The sequence below is a fragment of the Actinia tenebrosa genome, unplaced genomic scaffold, assembly GCF_029948245.1.
Source record: "Actinia tenebrosa isolate PJP-AT-01 unplaced genomic scaffold, QUT_ActTen_1.0 PGA_scaffold9__36_contigs__length_13948895, whole genome shotgun sequence".
Lineage (NCBI taxonomy): Eukaryota > Metazoa > Cnidaria > Anthozoa > Actiniaria > Actiniidae > Actinia > Actinia tenebrosa.
This window is the reverse complement of record NW_028292586.1, coordinates 1,342,053-1,364,673: the sequence shown is the minus strand read 5'-3', so window position 1 is coordinate 1,364,673 and position 22,621 is coordinate 1,342,053. Positions and strand designations below refer to the sequence as shown.

The following is a 22,621-nucleotide window of genomic DNA, read 5'->3' as shown; positions in this document are numbered from 1 at the left end:
ATGGGTGGTGGAGTTGAATATAAGAGTAAGAATGTTATAATGGATAGGTAGATATCGTTTTCCCTCTCCCCCCACCAAAACATTTTATATTTCATGGATCTTCCTCCCTAAAGGCCTTACAACTTACTATCCCTACCCCCCACCCCCAAGGTATCTGTTTTTCCTGCTCTAATTAACTATCAGCCATTAAAATTTTTCCAGACTCGGAAATTCAGGAGGGATCCGAGAGGGAATCGCCCTTTACCCCACCCCTCCCCCCTCCCCCCTCTCCCCAAAGCGCGCAAAGCTACTCGGGACGAGGGAAAGCCCCTTCATCAGTTCGATCCAGAGCGTCATTTTGTTATATAAATTTTAGTGAACGCATAACTGAAGGGTTTTAATCTTCCAATTAACGTAAGTACTTATAAAAAAAGATTAGTCGAATCTCTAAGTCGAATCTAAGGAATTTGAAAAGCATCAAAATTCCTAATTACTGGGTATTACTGGGTAAATATGCAAATTATAGCGGAAGGAACGCAGCTAAGGAAGCCAGTAAGGAAGCCATTTGAGTGTTCAGCTGCTCTTTATTGAAGGGAGGTGAAGCGCTTTAAGGCTTCTTCAAGAGTGTCTTGTTTCTCATTATAAATTATAACGTTATATTTATTCGACCGGTACTGGCGTGTGCTTTATCAATCGCTGTATTCATGAATTCAACTGTTTTAGATTTATAAGCGTGTGTCGTAAACAATGAAAAAAAAAAAAAAAAAAAAAAAGAAAAAAGAAAACGCCGCGGAGTGCGAGCTGCAAGGATTATTTGTTCTAGAGATCAGGGTTACGTATTGTATCAGCCTTTTCAACTCAACGGCTTTATCATGAGTGTATTTAACCTTGTTATCGCTTACGTGTGTGGCTTTATTGAGTTAAATATGGCAGCCTATCAATCATGCATTTTATGATCTTTTTCGATCTAAATATTGATTCAAACGTATCGGTGCACAGACACGATACATATCCATTCTCTGTTATGTCTCAATACTTCTTGTTTATACATTATATATTTAAGCCAGCCTTTTTGCTCTCGCATGACGGGATTTTACCTGGTTTTTTACTTTATAAATTAAAGTTTGCCACAGTATCCCGCCTCAAATTGACCTCTTAAGTGTTTTGTTTTAGATTGTTATTTATAACGTTTATATATCCGACTAAGACCACACAAAATAATATTGATTGAACTTGTCGGTGCAAACAAGCCCAACAGGATATCCCATTACTATTATCACCATAAGCTTTCTTAACTCGTCTTTCCTCGCATGACGGGATTTTCTGTTTCCTCTGTGAAAATAAATGAGATTCCCCACGCAACTTGCCTTAGCTTTAGCACTGATTGACCTTATTTATGTACTGCCATTAATGATAATTGCTTGTCGTTTAAAAATTAAAACACGTTACGGCATGGCCGTCGTGTCCAAGTGCCACCTCTCAGACACCTCAAGCACATATATACGTGTGTTGTGTATAGCATAACATCGATACTAGTAACAAGTAATAATATTTAATTTTCTAAATAAAATAAGGTAAAATATAGTTAAACAAAACAAACCAAAATGTAAAAGCAAAAAAAAAAAAAAAAAAAAAATCTTAGACGGACGACAATGACGTTACAGCGGGTTATATCAGTCATATCGGATATCATCGAAGAAAACATAGACATAAAACCTCACTGACAATAGCGACGCCACGAATCTTATAGTCAAAGGAGATAAAGACAATGTAGAAGTCCTGTGCATTTTGGAGACTTATTGTTGAGCTGTATTTGAAAATTAGAACTGATGACGTCAAAATACGGACCATTAGATTTGAGGGGGGAGGGGGGATTGGGCAATTGATTTTGTGCAGGAATCTTTCAAACCTCATGGCTGTGCAGGAATTTTTTTTTTTTGTTGACATAAATTGGATTTTTTTCTGGCACTTTTCTTTTCTCATGAGCGATTTTTTTTCACTCTTTAAAGCTGTGCTCGAATTTTTTTTTTTTGGTTTTCGCCTCCCCCCCCCTCCCCACCTCAAAAATTTAATCCATCACACGTGCACTGATAATTCAAACAGTTGCATCATATTACGGTATCCTTCAAAAGGAGTGGTTTGCTTGACCACAGCAATTGAGAGGTTGGGGTAGTTTTTTTTAAGTATTTTAGTCGCAAGGCTGGCAAAAATACCTCAGACGAATGGCTGAGAAGAAGATTCATCAGGTGAGCTATGATTAACCTTCCCTATCCACATCGATCTGTCAGAAATGTTGGCTTGATTCTTCGATATTCCGTCCCTTCTTTCTCGCCGCCATTTTTATAAAACGCAGCAATCTTTTGCTTTCGTTTTTACCAAAACTCGTTTATAAGATAAAATCCCTTTTAAGCACTCAAAACTTTACCAAAGCTTCAAAAGATAGCTAAACAAGTACTTAGTGGATTCCTAATATATAAGCTTATTTTTGACTAGCTAACTAATGGGTCTTAAAGAAACTAAAACTCTATTAGAAGTTTATGAATAGAATACTAAAGCCTATAGCTTTGTATGTTTTTCAATAGTTTGATTTGGAGAGTATTTATTTTTTACGATTCTACTAGTATAGTGATTTCTACTACGCCATATTCTTTAAATTCATCATTGCATTAACACATACCACTGCACAGATTTTATATTTCAATATTCCTACAGATTTTCAAAATTGCTATTAATTATAATTACGGTTCGCTTTTATTATTTTTTAGCAAAAATACATTGGTATCATAGTCCCAATGATTGTTAAGATAAGTTACCATTGAGCCTCAAGGTTCAGAGGTTCAACACTTTAAGGAGGCTGGAATGCACTTTTTTTTTCTTATATAGAAATACTTTAACCATAATGCTCACCACAAAAAAAAAAGAATGTTATATGTATCATATATGACGGTGGCTAGACGGCCCAGAAGACTGTGCATGATTATAAACAATGACCACAAAATATGATACAAAGATTAAGTTGCTATGGCAACAGAAGAACCCTATTTCATCAAATTTTGAAATAATTATTTAACAATTAATCACCTCAGGCTCAGTGAATATTGGGCAATAATAACGAAACAAAGTTGAGGTTCCCAATATTCACTGAGCCTGAGGTGAATAATTGTTTTAGTATAAATACACAGGTGATTCTTTCAAAAAAAGGAATAAAAAAGATAAGACACATTTTTTCCCGGTAACAGCAAAAAAGCGGCTGGCCGCCATTTTGGATTATCGCTGGAGGTGATTATTGTGTGATAATCTGAGTTTCTCGACCAATGAGCGCGTGAGATTCTCAATAATCACCTGTGTACTTATACTAAAACTTAATATCCAGAGTTTTGGTCCTGGCTCCTACAGAAAAGAACAATTGCCATTTCTTGTATCCTAATGTACACAAACAAACTTCACTGGCCACAAACCACATTTCTTTATTTTATATAAGATGGATATAGTTTGGTGTGCAAACCATGAAGGTGGCTGTAAATGGATAGGCCAAGAAAAGCATCTTGCAGAGGTGAGCTTATTATTAAATGTATTCATGATTGCAATAGGTTTTTCAATTCTGATCTGACCCACATAAGCACTCGAGCATTGTGTTAGCTCGTGGGTGTCAATCAGTATTTATAATTAGGGAGTGTTTGTCAAAACGTGTACATGCAGTGCATTGTTGGCCTTACTATTTATTTAGCTTTAAAATATTTTGCTTTCTTTTGAAGGACCATGCAAACAGATGCAATTTCAGGCGCATCATATGTTCCTGCTGCAATGTCACGATACCGAAGGGGTACTACTATAGCCACATTCTGCATTGCTGCAGAAATAGAATGGTAATTATTTTAGATAAACTATGACATATTAAAGACCCTTCAAATTTTTTTCAGACAGCTTTCTGAATTCTTTCGGAGGTGGTTGACCAAAAATCCTGAATCCTTTATGAAAAATTAAGATTTCAGATTTTCTCGAACATTATCCTTTTCTAAACTGTTATATTACAGCATTCTAGGGTATCCCAAAATTACTCAAAAGTATCGATTTTTACATTTTCACATTTTGCGATAAAATATATAATATTCTTCGATTTTCCCCCAAAAAATTTCGATAGTGATTTTTAATAGCGAGTAATGAAAAAATACGGTTTGTGTCGACAAAGGCACTTCCACTCAGTCGGAAACATTTTTGCGTTTTTCTCAGAAGTGATTTTGCATTCAGTTACCCGTACATTTTGAGTCTGATGTCAAAGGAAATTTGACCGATTTAACTGAAATTTTGAGGAAGACATCTTGGATTTTTGATTTTTTGCTTATTTCCAAAAGTTATCGTGGATTTTGGCTCAGATACAGCTAATATAGCAGCGTCATAACTTTAGGAGCGTATAAAAAAGCAACTGGGCAACTAATCAAAAATCGGAGACACACTTTTGACAAGTAATGTTTTGTGATCTTGGAAAGGTAACAAGCATTGGTTTCCGATCATTACCGGCTGTCATCGAACTCCGCGAAGATGCCACAGTGAAAATTTGAATAACTCGCTCTAACTTAAAAGGATAAACATATTTTACAAAAAGGAAAAAAGGAATAGTTTCTGAATTTATTCAGCTTTCAGAAAACGTATACTCTGTTGAGGTTTCGATTAAAAGGTTTTGCGCTATTAAGAGTTGAATGCTCAATGGTCGCTAGGGGTACCCTGATACCTTAATTACGCCCGCCCTCCCACTACCTTACCCCATAGGGTTTTAATTACAATCTTAAGATTTGGCTTTTCCCAAACCTGCCCCTGCGATACCCCCAAGGATTTTTGTTCCATTTTTATTCTTCCCTCTGCATGTTTCCTGAGGTCCTCGAGTTTGGGGAACTGAACGAGAGGTCAATGAAATGTAATAGTTCATTTGACATAAATTATTATTATCTTGCTTAAAAATTTCTTTTAGTTTAGTAATTGCTCATTATTGCTAAGGTTATGATACTATTAATTTAGCTATCTACTGAAGATTTCAAACTGGCAATGTGAACTTTATTAATTAATATTACTTGTTAAGAGCCGTCATCAGCAAATAATGTACTTATGGTCAACTTAACTTTAGTTAAAATCAGCTTAGATACTCTTAGTTAAAGACTAGGCTGGTTTTCACCAGTTAGCTAGAAAATCAAAGTCGGAATCAGAATCGGAAGCAACTTAAAAAACCTAAATGACAAAGTGAAAATCAGAAAATGGAGTGGTAATTATAATCAAGTCAGAAGTGGAATCGAAGGAACGAAATTTTTTCCCTTAGTTTTCACTTGCAATGTATGGTTCCAGAAAATTTCCATACACACCATATATTAATTGTAGGAAATTTGAAAAAGGTCGCCCCACCCATCTGGAATATCCAATTTTCTTCCATATAAACCTTGTCATTTTTTCCCCCTCTGACCACCACCCCCTGGGAATTCACAATTTCCTCCATGGTGGGGGATGGATATTTTCTGGAACCACCCAATTTATGCTTGAACTGCTTCCGGCTTTGACTCCAAACTATGCCAATTCGAATTTCAACTACTCAGGTGAAAAACAGCCTTATTAATTACTTAACTACTGATCAGAACTCGTAGCCCAAAGCCAAAAGCATTGACTGTTTGACTAATATCAGACAGAATGTATTGGAACAGGAACAGACTAGCATCACTAAAAGACTTGCAAATCAAGTAGTCCAATTATAGTCTGTCTGCAGGGCTAATTATTTGGTATTAGTATAAATACACTGGTGATTATTGAAAACCTCGCGTGCTGATTGGTTGAGAAACTCAGATTTTCACACGAAAATCACCTCCAGCAATAATCCAAAATGGCGGCCCGCTCCTTTGTAATGCTGATTCCTAATTTTAAATGTGTCTTTTATCTTCTTCTTTTTCTTTTTTTTTTTTTGAAAGAATCACCTGTGTATTTGTATAGGAAATGGCACGATCTCGAGTACAATTTGGAAATTGATAGACACGAGTAATGTTTTGAAAGTTCTTGTAAAAGAACTTTCAAAACATAACGAGTGTCTATTAATTCCAAATCGTACGAGAAGATCGTGCGGTTTTTTGTTTATAGTTCACTCAACAAAATTTCAGTAAAAAATGCGAGGCGATGCCGTTCATCTTTGTCTATTTGGCAGCTGATTTTCAGTCCATCGCACAACTGAAATGCATAAAAAAGATTAGTTCTTATGGCTTTAAAATTTTATTTATATGTTTTTTAAGTACAAAATGATAAAAAATAATTGTTTTGACATTGTTTTGGCCGTGTTGCCATAACGACTTAATTCGGTACTCCTACGGAGTACAATTAACAAAATTACTCGACTCTGATTGATCGCAAGGAGTATAATTATAGCATTAATTGTACTCCGTAGGAGTACCGAATTAAGTGTACTTAATAAATACTAAGACAAATATATGTCCAATGTCTGGCTCTAATTTGCATGCTTGATGATAGTATAAATTTATTTGTATTGTCGAGACTTGTTACAAACTGTCATTATCCTGCAGCGCTTTACTGTATTTCAATTAGTTAAAAATTGATTTATAATGTTTGTTGATCAGCTAGTATGTTATTTAATTATTATTATTTTATTGTTATATATTATATTGTCATGACATGAAAATGCTAAGAAAATGCTGTTTACATCTTTGTGTATAGGAGAATGAGTTAATTGGAAGGAGGAAGGAGAAATTGTAGAGGTGAAAACTTTTCTTGGCAAGATAAATAAGATTATCTGGTAGTATTATATTATTATTTATAAGATCAGATTTCTGACTGAAAATCATGTAAAGCAGACTTAAGCCATGGGCATCCATGCATACACAAGTGTTAAATCCACAATGCTGGTAGATCATGATCTGCCACATGACACTGCTTTCTATATATTATGTTCACATGAAATCTTTTCTTATTCTTTCCTCAAGATTAATAGTCCCCTTAACTGATTTCCCTGTGCCATCTTGAAAGAAAGCAGTGCCTTTGCATCCAAGCGAGCTTGCAGTGATAGAGACATGAATAATAATGTCCAAGGTGTTAAAAAAAAGATCTTTATCATTGCTGCAAGCTCGCCGTTTGTCTTGCTTTGATTTTAAAGCACGGCTACCTTTCAAGATGGTGCAGGGAACTCAGAAAGGGAATATTCACTCAGAAAGGGAATATTAATGATTATAATGAGCGAGGCTAGCGCTGCATACAGCTTTTCTAGCACTCACCCTCTTCACTTTTGGACAACTGCAGTTCTTAATAGCCTTAAGAATCCTCAACCATCCAAACCTTGTGAAGATTATAAGCCTACTTCTCTGCAAATTAATTAATTTCAAAAGTGCCTTTGATCTCTGTTGGTGTAAGTCAACGTAGACATTACAGTGCGACTACTCCAACCAAAGCCACCTCAACAAATTTTCCACAAATTAGCCAATCAAAAGTAGGAATCTGAACAATAGAATTGCTACAAATCGGACAAATATCCATGGGTTAACACGGCTTAGAAGACTGCCGGCACCTTTGTTGTCGAATATAAACGTGCTATAGCATAGCAACATAGTGATAAGATCTAACAGTGTCAGCCTGATAATATCTTTGTCTGGAAGAAACAAACTTTAATCATAAAGACTGTGTTTTATATGGTCTCTGATTTGCTTTCCTGTCATATTTGAAGTCGTACATTACTATTTTTCTATATCTTTGGTGACACAAATCACTAATTTATACAAAGAAAATATATTACAAGCTCTTCTTCATCATTTAGTTTTACCATGAACCGGAACAATGGAAGAATATTTAAATTCAAAATTTGCCGCTAATCTATTGTCTAAATACTCTATTGGATAATTTGTGGAAAATTTGTCGAGGTGGCTTTGGTTGGAGTAGTCGCACTGTAATTTCTGCTGAATATTTATCAAAATTCATACCCAGAACTTAATTCTGGCACTCCTGATTAAAAATTTTTTAATGAGTTTTTTTTCTAACTTCAGTGAGTTAAATTTGAGCAATTTTGCTATCGATTATCCACTATATACTATCCATCCACCATTGAAAAAATAGAAAACGCGTGCGCGTGCTGTGTGCCGTCATAAAGCACACGGGGGTTGGCAGAACACGAGAGAAGTGTTAGGAGAAGCACGACGCATAGCGGACTTGCTTTATGACTGCACACAGCACAGCAAGCAAGTTTTTTATTTCTTTTATGAAATACAAATTACAATAATAGATAGGAATGACGCAACGGAAAGTGCGCGCAGGTGCAATGTGCTCTCATAAAGCACGCTCCAAACCAATCAGAACGCGACATTCATAACAGTTATTTTATGATGAACTGTATATTGATTTCTGAAGCACTAAATATACTATATGAGAACTGCAGCCATGACCAGTGAAGGGTGTGAGCGATAGAAAAATTGTTGAATGCCTACTTATAAGACATCTGATCCTACTTATATTGACATGTAATATACCATAATAATCCATACTTATATCCACCTAATAACCTATACTTATCATTACCATACCCATACCCACCTACTCAACAAACTACTTATGTAAGCGTATCATATACCATACCCACCTACCCAACAAGTTACTTATGTAAACATATATACCATACCCACACCCACCTACCCAACAAGTTACTTATGTAAACATATCATATACCATACCCATACCCACCTACCCAACAAGTTACTCATGTAAACATATTACATACCATACCCATACCCACCTACCCAACAAGTTACTCATGTAAACATATTACATACCATACCCATACCCACCTACCCAACAAGTTACTTATGTAAACATATTATATACCATACCCATACCCACCTACCCAACAAGTTACTTATGTAAACATATGATACACCATAGCCATACCCACCTACCCAACAAGTTACTTATGTAAACATATGATACACCATGCATACCCATACCCACCTACCCAACAAGTTACTTATGTAAACATATGATACACCATGCATACCCATACCCACCTACCCAACAAGTTACTTATGTAAACATATTATAAACCATACCCATACCCACCTACCCAACAAGTTACTTATGTAAACATATGATACACCATACCCATACCCACCTACCCAACAAGTTACTTATGTAAACATATTATATACCATAGCCATACCCACCTACCCAACAAGTTACTTATGTAAACATATGATACACCATACCCATACCCACCTACCCAACAAGTTACTTATGTAAACATATTATATACCATACCCATACCCACCTACCCAACAAGTTACTTATGTAAACATGATACACCATAGCCATACCCACCTACCCAACAAGTTACTTATGTAAACATATTATACACCATACCCATACCGGCCCATACTTTTGATATACTTGTATATATATGCACAAATGGTCAAAGTTTATGCAAACCACAGTATGTATATATATATATATATTTGTTTGAGAAGAAAAAGTCAAGACAACATTTTTCCCGACAAGCCTGTTTCGTGAATTGCTTCACTCTTCAGGGGATTTAATGATAAGAATATTCGTTACTATCATTTATATAGAAAAAGTATACATAATTAATTAGTGGATGTAGTTTAGCTGTTGCGTAATAATGCTTTGTTTCTGTGGCGGCATGAAGATACAAGTTCGTTGCGCTTATTTAATGATGAGAGTTCCGGTCGATAAATTATTAGAAACTTTTCTTTAAGACAAAGGTTACATCTTTTGCTGGAGCTGTTGTAGGCGGAGCTTGAAGATAGGACGCACCATAAAATGGAGTAGCTGATATTACCGTTCTTGAGAGTCCAGATGTATTTGCTGAGTTCAGTCGAGTTTTTATGTTGTTCATGGCGGAATGAGGCGGTGTGGTTTCTGTATCTTGTTTTGAAGTCGTTTTCTGTGAGTCCTATGTATGTTGCGGTAGTGTTGTTGTCCTTTCTTGTGACGGTGGCTTGGTATACAACTGATGATTGGAGGCAGTTGCCATTAAGCGGGCAATTGTTCTTTTGTCGGCAGTTGCATGTTTTCTTGTCCTTTGTGTTGTTTGCGGTGTCGTTGTCGTCTCTCGGTGGATGTAAAATGCGCTTGTTATGATTGTCAATGATTTGTTTGGCATTGTTCATGCAGCTGTAACTGATCTTGATGGTGTTACGAGGCCATAATCTTAGGAAAGTCTTTAATCGTAACACCATCAAGATCAGTTACAGCTGCATGAACAATGCCAAACAAATCATTGACAATCATAACAAGCGCATTTTACATCCACCGAGAGACGACAACGACACCGCAAACAACACAAAGGACAAGAAAACATGCAACTGCCGACAAAAGAACAATTGCCCGCTTAATGGCAACTGCCTCCAATCATCAGTTGTATACCAAGCCACCGTCACAAGAAAGGACAACAACACTACCGCAACATACATAGGACTCACAGAAAACGACTTCAAAACAAGATACAGAAACCACACCGCCTCATTCCGCCATGAACAACATAAAAACTCGACTGAACTCAGCAAATACATCTGGACTCTCAAGAACGGTAATATCAGCTACTCCATTTTATGGTGCGTCCTATCTTCAAGCTCCGCCTACAACAGCTCCAGCAAAAGATGTAACCTTTGTCTTAAAGAAAAGTTTCTAATAATTTATCGACCGGAACTCTCATCATTAAATAAGCGCAACGAACTTGTATCTTCATGCCGCCACAGAAACAAAGCATTATTACGCAACAGCTAAACTACATCCACTAATTAATTATGTATACTTTTTCTATATAAATGATAGTAACGAATATTCTTATCATTAAATCCCCTGAAGAGTGAAGCAATTCACGAAACAGGCTTGTCGGGAAAAATGTTGTCTTGACTTTTTCTTCTCAAACAAATATTCTGCTCTACTTCTATCGATGTATTGAGCACTATTTTACGGAAAATTGATTCACAGATTTCTTATATATATATATATATATATATAATGTTTGAGCCATCACACGCTAAATTCAGAAATATTCGAGTATTTTTGAAGCGATAAGAGCAAGCTGAAAAAATTGCTTAATTCACTTGCAATTGTGTTGGAGACACCTTAAATTAAGTGGAACTCTTAGCTTGAAGTAGTCTAAGGCATCCAGTTATATTGCTGTCAACTCACTTAATTTGGTGATGGTTTGACAGCTGGCAGTCATGACCAGTCACCAGCTAGTATAGGTGATGATTCTATAACAGCTGGCTGTAAATAGGACTATAGCGTTTAAGGGCTGCTTTTGTCTTTAAAGTGCCTATCACCCTTCTGACAATATTCACATGTATTGATTCTATATGGGGTAAGATGTGGAATAACCTGAAAATATTTCATAGTTTGAGTGCGGCTTCTTGAAATTATAAAGTTTTTTCCATGGCATATGCTAATGCTGTGACGTATGAGAAGTAATCATTTAATATACAAAACATTACTGGCACACATAAATAAAATTTGGAATACGTCATTGTTTTTCCCATTGCTCTTATCGAAATTATTGCAAGTTAGTTTTCACATAGAAGCCGGTGTTTCGAGTTAATTACGAGGAACAACAAATAACTATAAATGCCTCCTCATACGTACAACATTATTAGCATATGGCATGGAAAAACCTTTATAACTTCAAGAAGCCGCACTCAAACTATGAAATATTTTCGGGTCATTCCACATCTTACCCCATGTAGAATCAACACTGAGAGTACTAGTATTGTCAGAAGGGTGATAGGCATGCTTAAAATGAATGTTTTTATATATACTTTAAATTTGTTAGGATGGCTCTCATCATGATGAGTGGCTTTCTTCTTTGGATCCATGTCCAAATTCACACCTAGGGTGTAAATGGCGAGGTACACCTGCCATGCTTATAAAGGTATTAATAATAATAAAATCGCAGTTTTAATTCTTATATTCACAACAGGCTGCAGCTGTCATATTTCAGACCAGAGGCATTATTTAACCTGACTTAAAAAGCAAGTGTAACTGGACAACTTGTTTTTAAAAATATCAGACATTCTCTTCAAAGTACGCTCAATCAGCTATTATTTATTAATTAGTATTAAATTATTATTTATTTTTATTGTGGATAAAATGTGTTTGTTCAAAATTGAGCACAGGGCATAAAATCAAGACTACATGTTTTGATTAGAAAACTTTATTCTTCAATTTAAAATACAATCGAAACAAATTCCCATAACGTTCTCTAGAATACCACTTTAGAACAGAGCTTGGGCTGCCTGTGGTGATACATGGGTTCACTTTGACATAACCGCTTCTTTTAAAAGGTGGGGGGAGGGGTAATGGGTCATATGACCTGTTAATGCAAAGGGCATATTGATTGTTAATTTTCTTTCCATTATTTATTGCAGGTACACCAATTCCAATGTAACAAGGAGTTCAAACCCTGTGCTGTTTGTGGGGAAATATGTTTAAAAGGGCAACTCAGTTCCCATATTCTTAACGATTGTTCCTTGAGGCTTGTAAGTACATTAAATATACGCTAATTTTAATTTATGAGTACGTACTTTGGTTTTGTATGTTAAGGCACGTGGTAATATGAATGTCTGATGTGTCTGCAAAGCCTGCAGCAGCCTGACTGCACAATGCTGTAAGATGTATAGGCATTAAGGTGGCTGCCTACTTTTGAATGTTCGATTTGAGCCCCATGATATGTGCGCGCGCTCAAAAACCGCTGAAAAATCTACAAGATTTTATTGAAGAACCATACGCGTTTTTAGCTTCAACAGGGCAAAACGTAGGCTTCCACTAAATGCTGATTATCTCGAAAACAAGTTAGGGACACCCAATTCTTCTTTCCAGATTTGGAATCAGCATTAAATTTCAATTCGGAAAATTGAAGTTTAAAATCAATTTCCAAAAGCAGGCAGTCACCTTAAGCTAGTGTAAGTTAAACTGAATCATTAAAATCTAATTTTCACAAAATATGAGATTCAACTAGTTGTTTCCTTACATGAAATGGTGCAAAGTTAATTTCTTTTATTGACACTTTCAATTGTATCTGATCTACAGAGTCATGTTGAAGGAACATTTGGGGATGGGATTTGCACTTTCAATGCAAAATCTATTGAAGAAAAAATGGATACCACCGAGCCAAATGAAGAAAAAGCGATGGATGTAGATGAGTAAAATAAGTAAAATGTTAAAAATTATTATATTTCATTTAAAAAGAGAAATTTTCCCCAAAACATTTAATGTAGAAAATAGTTATAATATTAATAATATTATAGAATAATAATAATAACGTAATAATTAATAGGTAAAGTAACATGTTAAACATGATATTATCTTTTTATCCCCTTCAGTGTTATTTATAGCAGGTATAGCTAGCAGTCACACAAAACTTGGCTTACTTAAAATCATTGAAGCAAGCTAATAGTTGTAAAATGAACTGCTTGGTCAGGTATTTTAAAATCCTTAGCTGGTCATATGGTTCAAAACAATTGGAAAGCTTTTTAAGAAAAGTTGTCAATCAATGGGAGAAGATTATTTTATATTCCCCAGATTGGGATTTAAAGACCATTTTTAATACTGTGAATGTTAATTGTTATGAGCTGTCATTTGGCAAGTGTTAGGTTTCCAGTCAAACCACCTCAAGCTTGAACATGTAGAGGCAGACATTTATAATGGCTTCCTATTTTTGGATTCCTGATTTCTTTTTTTATTTCAATCATTCATTATTGAAAACTAATCTTCAATATTCAAAAGATAATAATAGTTTGAAAATTTGTTTAACTTGGCTCGTAGGCTCTTGTTTATAGCAGAAACGGAAGGCAAGCCATTAATATTACATATTCCTTGCACAAAACGCTCTTGCATTTTAGCTATATATTATGCTGATGGCTTTGGTATATGCTAGGCTTTGAAGACTTTATTTCAATAATGAATGTTCAAATAGAAAAATGAAATCAAGAATCCAAAAATAAAGTCATTAATGACCTCTACGTGTTCACATTTGAGTTGGTTCATAATGTAATGTACGCTGTCAATTCTGCATATGGCACAGTCGATCTTTCAAATTTCTATACTGAGGCTACAGAGATTTTTAACAAGTTGAAACCTCACAAAATAAATTCATAATTAGTTTAAAGACCCATTGCCACTTACCGTGATGCACCATGGTCACAGATAAATTTCATGGTCCATGATTATATTAAATCCTTTTCCGACATAGCACTAAGGCACAATAATGATTCTTTTACATTCTTTTACGGCTTTAGGGACTATCTAAGAGTTTATTCAAAATGTTGGAATTGTTTTTTCAGTGGAGTCACGATTCAAAATGTAAACAAATTGTGATGCATCATGGTAAGTAGCAATGGGTCTTTAATACGAAAGTTTGAGGTTTCAAATATTGTGGCCTATATATATATGCTTAATGGTTTTTATAAAATATTTTTCAGCATATATTTTTAGAAAAATGAATGGTTTTGGAAATTTGGTTTCGTCATATTATATGTATTAGGTATACTGTCAAACAAATTGAAAAAAAATTCTTAACTATTCCTTGTTGTTATACATTGACAGTTATCTTTTTCATAATCCATGCTTCACATAAATGTTTAACAGTATTATTTGAGAAAAGGTTATTGATCGCAGTACCCTTTCCTCTGGAAAGTATCATATATTATGAAATCAAAAATCTTGAACTCAAAGCAAAAATATTTTGAATTTGGAAATATTTCAACTTTTATATATCTCACAGCTTTCATCAGTCCTTCATCAGTCCCACAGCCTTGACTTATTTCTGTAATCACGGAACGTTGATTAGAAATTATTAGAAATTAACTTAGTTTCATATTTATTGTGTGGTTCCAGAAAATATCCATACCTCCACCACCATGGTTGGAATTGGTAAAACGATCCGGCCCTCCTACCCCCAGGAACTTCCAATTTTCTTCTATACAAACTCTGTAATTTTGTTCTGTCTCTGACCCCGTCCCCTCCAGAATTTCCAATTTCCCCATGCATGGGTCGGGCATGAATATTTTCTGGAACTACTCATCGATTTATTATAATTAATTGGATTGATTATTTAAAATTAACAAAAATTAATTGAATATTTAAAACTAGCAAAAATACTCATGTTTCAAGTTGTCAGTTCAGTGCATATATTATTTACAGCCTACTTATAAAAGTTGATTTTCACGAGAAAGCTGCAATTAAGACTGCCACGTACGTACTCTGACAACCATTCGTCTAGTGATCACATTCAAGAATTTTGACAGATACCGAAAAAACTCTTTGAGTTAATTTAAAAACTTGAGAAATGTATATATGTATAGAGAGAAATTTAATTTTTGCAAAAGTTAGTGGTTTTCCTGTAGTGTAATAGTTTTTGACTAAAGTAGAGGCAAACACTCAGGGAATTAGGATTAGAAAACCTGAAACATGAGTATTTTTTTATCTGAATCTTTGATCTATATATAGACCAAAGATATCCATGTCTCTGGCCTGTACGTACCTCAAAAATAAATCAAAAGTCTCTCGGGCATTCACTGATTTAAAAATAAGATGACTGTTATTCATCATTTACCATACATTGGTTCACTGGTCAAACACAAAGCGCTCAAACGAGGCACCAAGGTACTTTCAAAGGATTATTCAAATTTGAACCTTGCAACCTCGACTGAGTGCTTTGTGTTTGACCAGTGAACCGATGCATGGAAAACGGTGAATAGAAGTTCATTTAGCGATAAATAATGACTTACACAAAATTTTAATAGTTTTTAGTTTTTATGCGCTCTATTAATATGTTGCCAATTATTTATTTTTAGGGAGCGTTCATAATAATTATTGATTTTATATGTTATGATATTTAATAGTGTCTACTGAAAGTCTATTTTTGGGGGTCACTAAAAAATGTTGTTTGAGTGGCAGGCCACACAAAAAAAAAAAAATTTCAAAATATATAATCCCCAAAGTCCCCCCCATCCATAGATTATGAATGCTCCCTTATATGTTAGCTTAAAGCATTATTTTCTTAAAGTAGATGTTTTATATAAAAATATATCATTCTTTGTTGTATTTTACATTTTTTTCAATTTCAGTTTATTATTTAAAATTCCATATTAACCTTGAAAAAGCGTTCGCGAGTATATTTTTGTGAGACCAAGATACTGTATTAAAAAAGGAAAATGTGAAAGAATAAGCCTTAAGTTTTGCATACGCACTTAAAGCATTGGGTAGATGTTTTTCACTTGTGTCAATTAGACCCATAGCCTGCATGTATAGGCTACAGATCGAAAGCCCTCTAGACACCAAACTGGTCTATTTAACCCCATAGCTCATGCATGAGTAAGAGTGATTTTACTTGGCCTGAAAACAAACTAGTAGAACTAGTGATCATACTTTTTATGGGCCAAGTAAAATTGCTCTGGTACAAAAACTAGTTGGACTGTTAGTAGTATTTGTTACAAAATGATATTTTTCTACCTGACCATTGAATATGGGAAATAGACCACTAGTAGAGGCAATCAGAATGCAGGATTTGTAACAAAATGATATTTTCCTACCTGACCATTGAATATGGAAAATAGACCACTAGTAGAGCCAATCAGAATGCAGGATTTGTAATAGAGGTATTGCACCACCACGTGACATGTTGGATGGCAGGAACAATACATCATTTTACTTTTTTTTGAGAAAGAATTCAATTCCCAAGAGCAAAGGGATTCTATTGTTCTGCGATCTAACCACAGGCAGCCCAAGCTGTATTATTGGCGTGGGCATGGGATGTTGCAAAACCTCTACAGTCCACTAGTTTGTTCATTCTAAAATTCATTTATTGCTGGGTTCCACTTGGTATCATTTCCTGTAGAATAAAATTCTCTCGGGTTGACAGCACATGGTGGTCAGCATTATTTTGACAATAATTTGAAGAAGATAATGAGATTCAAAGACTTTTATCAGCTGATTGAAACCCAGCAATTCTTTTAAAGCCCACAGTTCTACTTTTAGTGAAACTTTCTTGTGGCATAAGTTTCACCCTAAGTTGCGCTGTCTAATGCCCATGAAACTAAATTGTCTCCCAACGGCATTGCATGCAAGTTTCAGCTAAAAGTTTCAATATGTAACAAGGCCTTTACTATTCTAAGGACAATGTGTATTGATGGTTATCCCTTTGCCATCAAAAAAGAGAAGGGAATCTATGACTCATTCTGTTTTCCTATGATCCATATAATATATTGTAATTGTAATTTTTTTATTTTTAGTTAATTTAGCAACACAGCTAATTATTGTGTTGCATTTTTTCAACTAAACATGCTAAATTCTCATTCAATGTTTGAGTTACAAGAGGTTGTTTTCAGGGACACTTGATAAAATTGTTGTTTGGTTTAGCTTGAGTTACGGCATTATGGATTAAAGGAAAGATAGGAGAGCTTAAGATGAACAATAATGAAAATGCATTACAGTCAAAACCACCTCAGGCGTCATTATTTGATTCGAACATTCATTATCAAAATGAAGTCTTCAAAGCCTAGTGAAAGGAATATTTGTAATATCAATGACTCATGTTTCCGTTATGAACAAGAGCCTAAGAGCCAAGTTATTTGAATTTTCAAACTATTCTTTTTTTCTTAATATTAAAGACTTTTTTTCAATAATGATGAATGTTCAGATCGAATAATAAAATCAAAATTCCAAAAATAAGGTCTTTAATGACCTCTACGTGTTCACGCTTGAGATGGTTTGACTGTAATTAATAACAGTTTCAAATTGCTTGATTGGAACAAGATTTCTCAAATTTACTAATATTTCATGGAAAAAAGTAAAAAAGTAATTAATACAGCAATTGTGTTTAGATGGAATTTTGCAGTGAACTTGCCTACAGACTGAATTGCATACGCAAACTTGCCTATCTATAAGCCAAGTTGATCCTTGGGCAAGTTCCCTGTAATTCAGAAGAACTTCTGAAGGTGCATTTACTGGATACCATTTGGGATATGCGATCTCGAATACCATAAAGCTTTGTCAACTTTTGCTTTGATTTTCTTCAAGAAATATTAATAGTTTGAGAACTGATAAAAAACATGAAAGAAACACCTCAAAGTTGGTTATGGCTAGGCCTACTTTTCTATCAACCCACATCTCAACATTTGGATATTGAATGAGACACTTTCTTGTCTAATGATCTAAAAATAGTGTCTGATTTGATTGGTCATCAAGCACACTTATTTACTAGGTAAACTGTATCTTTAATAATATGTTGATTTTGGTTGTGATGAGCTGGCAACTGATCGATTGTTGAAGAAACGACTAGTTTAAAGGTGTGTTTTGAACAATCATAGCTATTCTTACCCCAAATCTTTTTTACAAATTATTTGCAATAAAAGAGTACATTATCTCGTATGTTGAGACTGTTTTCTTTTCTCTAAAAGACTGATAAACAAAACAAAACAAAAACCAACAAACAAACAAAACAAAAAAAATAGTGAACAGCGATCAAGCTGCTAAGCAAGAGTAATTGTCACTAACATTTGATGATGTTGAAGGTTGTCCGAAAATAATTAAAAAAACATTGGCAAATCGTGAAAAGATGGTTAACTGTTTTTCGAAAAATCATTCAACAAAGTACTGATTGTTTTTTGTGTGTTTTTGCTATTTTTTCCTTCCAATGTTCTCTCATTTTCCTCTGAAAGATTTGTTCTACCATATTACATGAACCAGTTTTTTTTATTGGTTGGTTTCACTCGATGGCATTTCTTGTCCAGTGTGGAATGTTAATCAGCTGAATCACAAGTTTTTAGTAGAATTCTTTATGGCTTATAGTACTGTCATGACGGTCGGTGTTTGACCACCATTTGGAGCAGATAATCAGCTGATTATAACTTAGCAATTGTACAAACAATTGAATAAGTCAGATGTTATTATATTGGATAAAAAGCCTGCCTTTGGATGTTGACTACATCATGAATGCTCTGTTTCTTGATATCTGGAAAGAACAATATCCTTTCAGTAATATTAACAAATGTAGTGAACAGGATAGCATGGGTTGCATGTGCCACAGGCCAGTTGAATTGTTTGATGTCTTGTTTTCTCTCTTGCTATGAGGGTTTTTCTCTGGGACCTCCAGTTTCCTCCCTCGATAAAGATCAACATGTGAGTTGAGTGTCGTATGTTTTAAATATAGAATGTAGTGGTAGGGCGTGTGGAGTGAACCTCGCGAGGAGCCCCTGATGGGGAGTGGTGGTTGTAAGATAAAATGCATAAATGATGCATTTCTAAATGAAACTTACTTGCAATGAGGACAGTTATAAAATACTGTTTGTCCTTCATCAACTGATCGGGTCTGTCGTGTCTGGTATGTCATTCCTTCATGGCCACAGTTAGAACACTTTCTGTCAACCTTCAATCAAAATATAAGGCATGTTGACTTGTGGCACATCTACACACTGAAACTGAGGGGACACTACTTGGAAGAGTAATGTAGAGATCACCACTAGCGCTAATATTTACATTTAATTCCATGGCCAGTTTCAATAGCATGAAGAAAACGTGACCCCTATCCCCAGATGCAAAGCTCAATGTAATAATGAATCTTTTTTAAAATGAAATACAATGGATTTCCATGAGTTGACACTATTTTGAAAAAAATATGCTTAGTATTTTGCAGCTGGTAAAAAGCTTTGAATTAAGGGGTAGAGGGTAAGGAAGCATTTGCAATGGTAAAGATCTTGTAGGTGAAGATAATGAGGGAGCAGGGGTTTGGAATAGTGAAATTGAGGGGGAGGTTGGGTATATTTTTATTTGGGGATAACTGTCAATAGACCTTGGGAGGGGGGGGGGGGGATGGGGGCGAGGAAATGGAGGGGATCATGTAGACTAATAGACCTCTTTACTTTGGCTGTAACCGCCACCCGGTTAGCTCAGTTGGTAAGAGCGTCTGTCTGTTGTGCGGGAGGCCGTGGTTCAAGCCTCTGCCAGACCAACACTCAGTGTCTTAAAATAACTGAGGAGAAGGTGCTGCCTTTGTAATTATATCTGCAAATGGTTAGACCTTCAAGTCTTCTCAGACAAGGACTTAAAACCGTAAGCCCTGTCTCCCAACCCTTACTAACCTACAGTAAATGGGGAACATAATAGAACCTGTTGAATTATTCGTGTAAGTGTAGGGGATTGTCTCCCGGTTCAACAGCTTGTACCAAATTTGGAGGCATAACACTAATGTACTAACCAATCACTCATGATTGTAAGCTGCATGGCTGCTAATAGCACCTTAACATGGAGCCTGTAAAGTCCTCCACTGCAATGTGCATTGAGACATTGTGAAATGCACTATATAAGAACCCCATTATTTTCATTAATATTAATGTTCTTTTCCATTTTAGACCATGTGTCTTTCCCTTAAGAATAAAATTCTTCGTTTTAATTGTATCAAATTAATGTGTCTTTTCATGTGCAACCATTATAAACAAAGACATGATACTCTAGGGAATGACACATAGTGAATATGAAATGGGATTACAAGGTAAAGGGGTCTATCCCACTAACCATGGGTCCTATTGGATCTTCATCATCTTCTATACTGATTTTCTTTTCTTTCACTTCGTTGAAGACTTTTCTTGAGTGAACTTCTATTCCTTCAAATTCTAAACATTGTAAAATTATAAAATTGAATTAAATACTTTAGGAAAAGAGTTGAAATCCTTCTAAAATAGAAAATAAATCTGGTTGCTTTAAAGCTACGAAGTTTAAAAGTAAGAAGATAGATGTTCAGAAAGAGAGACTTCAAGTCATTCTGTGAACATTTTGAAACAGAGAATTGAATTTTACTCAAATATTTTCATTTTACCTGAGGTATCTTTTTGGAAATCACAAATCCTACAAGAAACAACATCGTCTAGTCCAGGTAACGGCAAGATCGAACCACACTCTGGGCAGAAATCGGGATCGCATTCAAACGATTCAACTGTACGTCTGTCCGCCATGTTGGATTCTTGTTAACTTTGACTGTTAGATGGGTTACCTGTGTTAACCACAGGAGGCCCGAAGTAAGAATAATACTTCATCGTTTCCCGCTCTTTTCCATTTGAAAGAAAAACCTCGTGGTGGGTAAGAGTTTTATTCATCTTTTCAGTAAGTATTTTTCCATATATATTATTGCTTGTACACCTACTTAAAAGAACTTGGAGAGAAATAGAAGATAGTAGTTAGTAGGATGGCGAATAGAAATGGCGACTATTGCTGCACTTCGCATTTCGCAACTATAACCTCATGTGACCGATGGAGTTAGAATGCATCGTTGATTTGTTTATATTGCTGCTTCTTACTCAATGTCTTTATCTCAAGTCCGTAGTTCTTTTCTGTCGAGCTATCTCTTTGACGTTTTTTTGACATATTGTAGCACTATACAGCACTACCAAATAAGAAATAGGACAAGTTTCTTTAATCCAAATAGTTTTTTCTTTTCTGCTCATAATCCAGTTCTATAATATGACATAGTATTAGTGTAGTATACTTGCAGTCCAGATGTATAATATGACATGGTATTAGTGTGGTATACTTGCAGTCAAGGTGTATAATATGACATGGTATTAGTGTGGTATACTTGCAGTCCAGGTGTATAATATGACATGGTATTAGTGTGGTTTACTTGTAGTCCAGGTGTATAATATGACATGGTATTAGTGTGGTATACTTGTAGTCCAGGTATATAATATGACATGGTGTTAATGTCGTATACTTGTAGTCCAGGTGTATAATATGACATGGTATTAGTGTGGTATACTTGTAGTCCAGGTGTATAATAAGACATGGTATTAGTGTGGTATACTTGTAGTCCAGGTGCATAATATGACATGGTATTAGTATGGTATACTTGTAATCCAGGTGCATAATATGACATGGTATTAATGTGGTATACTTGCAGTCCAGGTGTATAATATGACATGATATTAGTGTGGTATACTTACAGTCCAGGTGTATAATAAGACATGGTATTAGTGTGGTATACTTGTAGTCCAGGTGTATAATATGACATGGTATTAGTGTGGTATACTTGCAGTCCAGTTGTATAATAAGACATGGTATTAGTGTGGTATACTTGTAGTCCAGGTGTGTGATATGACATGGTATTAGTGTGGTATACTTGCAGTCCAGTTGTATAATATGACATGGTATTAGTGTGGTATACTTGTAGTCCAAGTGCATAATATGACATGGTATTAGTGTGGTATACTTGTAGTCCAGATGCATAATATGACATGGTATTAGTGTGGTATACTTGCAGTCCAGGTGTATAATATAACATGGTATTAGTGTGGTATACTTCCAATCCATGTGCATAATATGACATGGTATTAGTGTGGTATACTTGTAGTCCAGGTGCATAATATGACATGGTATTAGTTTGGTATACTTGTAGTTAAGGTGTATAATATGACATGGTATTATGTGGTATACCTGCAGTCCAGGTTTATAATTTCACATGGTATTGGTGTGGTATACTTGCAGTCCAGGTGCATAATATAACATGGTATTAGTGTGGTATACTTGTAGTCCAGGTGCATAATATGACATGGTATTAGTGTGGTATACTTGCAGTCCAGGTGTATAATATGACATGGTATTAGTGTGGTATACTTGC

At 35.2% G+C, this 22,621-nt stretch overlaps 3 protein-coding genes across 4 annotated transcripts in view; 1 reads left to right on the top strand and 2 right to left on the bottom strand.

Annotated features, from left to right (window-relative positions):
* Positions 1-22,621, bottom strand: part of LOC148904456 (uncharacterized) — a 130,809-nt gene that overhangs the window by 7,033 nt on the left and 101,155 nt on the right. The window lies entirely within an intron of this gene.
* On the top strand, positions 306-18,384 carry LOC116289274 (uncharacterized). Of its 2 annotated transcripts, none has more exons than XM_031696171.2 (6): positions 306-393; positions 3,461-3,532; positions 3,735-3,845; positions 11,789-11,887; positions 12,384-12,494; positions 13,045-18,384. In XM_031696171.2, the coding sequence occupies exons 2-6, from the start codon at positions 3,461-3,463 to the stop codon at positions 13,159-13,161; spliced, it is 510 nt and encodes a 169-aa protein (XP_031552031.1). In that variant the 5' UTR covers positions 306-393; the 3' UTR covers positions 13,162-18,384. The 2 variants fall into 2 exon arrangements, with proteins under 2 accessions (XP_031552031.1, XP_031552029.1); XM_031696169.2 differs by lacking the exon at positions 306-393 and adding an exon at positions 2,024-2,225.
* Positions 18,207-20,998, bottom strand: LOC116289275 (DNA-directed RNA polymerase I subunit RPA12). The gene is made up of 4 exons (XM_031696172.2): positions 20,828-20,998; positions 20,527-20,624; positions 19,272-19,381; positions 18,207-18,967 (listed from the first exon to the last, which is right to left on the bottom strand). Exons 1-4 carry the CDS (start codon positions 20,961-20,963, stop codon positions 18,943-18,945), a joined length of 369 nt encoding a protein of 122 aa, XP_031552032.2. The 5' UTR covers positions 20,964-20,998; the 3' UTR covers positions 18,207-18,942.

Coding starts and splice junctions, on each gene's coding strand:
- LOC116289274 (XM_031696169.2), top strand. CDS start 2,202: ATGGCTGAGAAGAAGATTCATCAG. Junction 2,226..3,460: donor CTGAGAAGAAGATTCATCAG/GTGAGCTATGAT, acceptor ATTTTATATAAG/ATGGATATAGTTTGGTGTGC. Junction 12,495..13,044: donor ACGATTGTTCCTTGAGGCTT/GTAAGTACATTA, acceptor TCTGATCTACAG/AGTCATGTTGAAGGAACATT.
- LOC116289275 (XM_031696172.2), bottom strand. CDS start 20,963: ATGGCGGACAGACGTACAGTTGAATCGTTTGAATGCGATCCCGATTTC. Junction 20,625..20,827: donor TTTCCAAAAAGATACCTCAG/GTAAAATGAAAA, acceptor TACAATGTTTAG/AATTTGAAGGAATAGAAGTT. Junction 19,382..20,526: donor AAGATCCAATAGGACCCATG/GTTAGTGGGATA, acceptor TTTTGATTGAAG/GTTGACAGAAAGTGTTCTAA.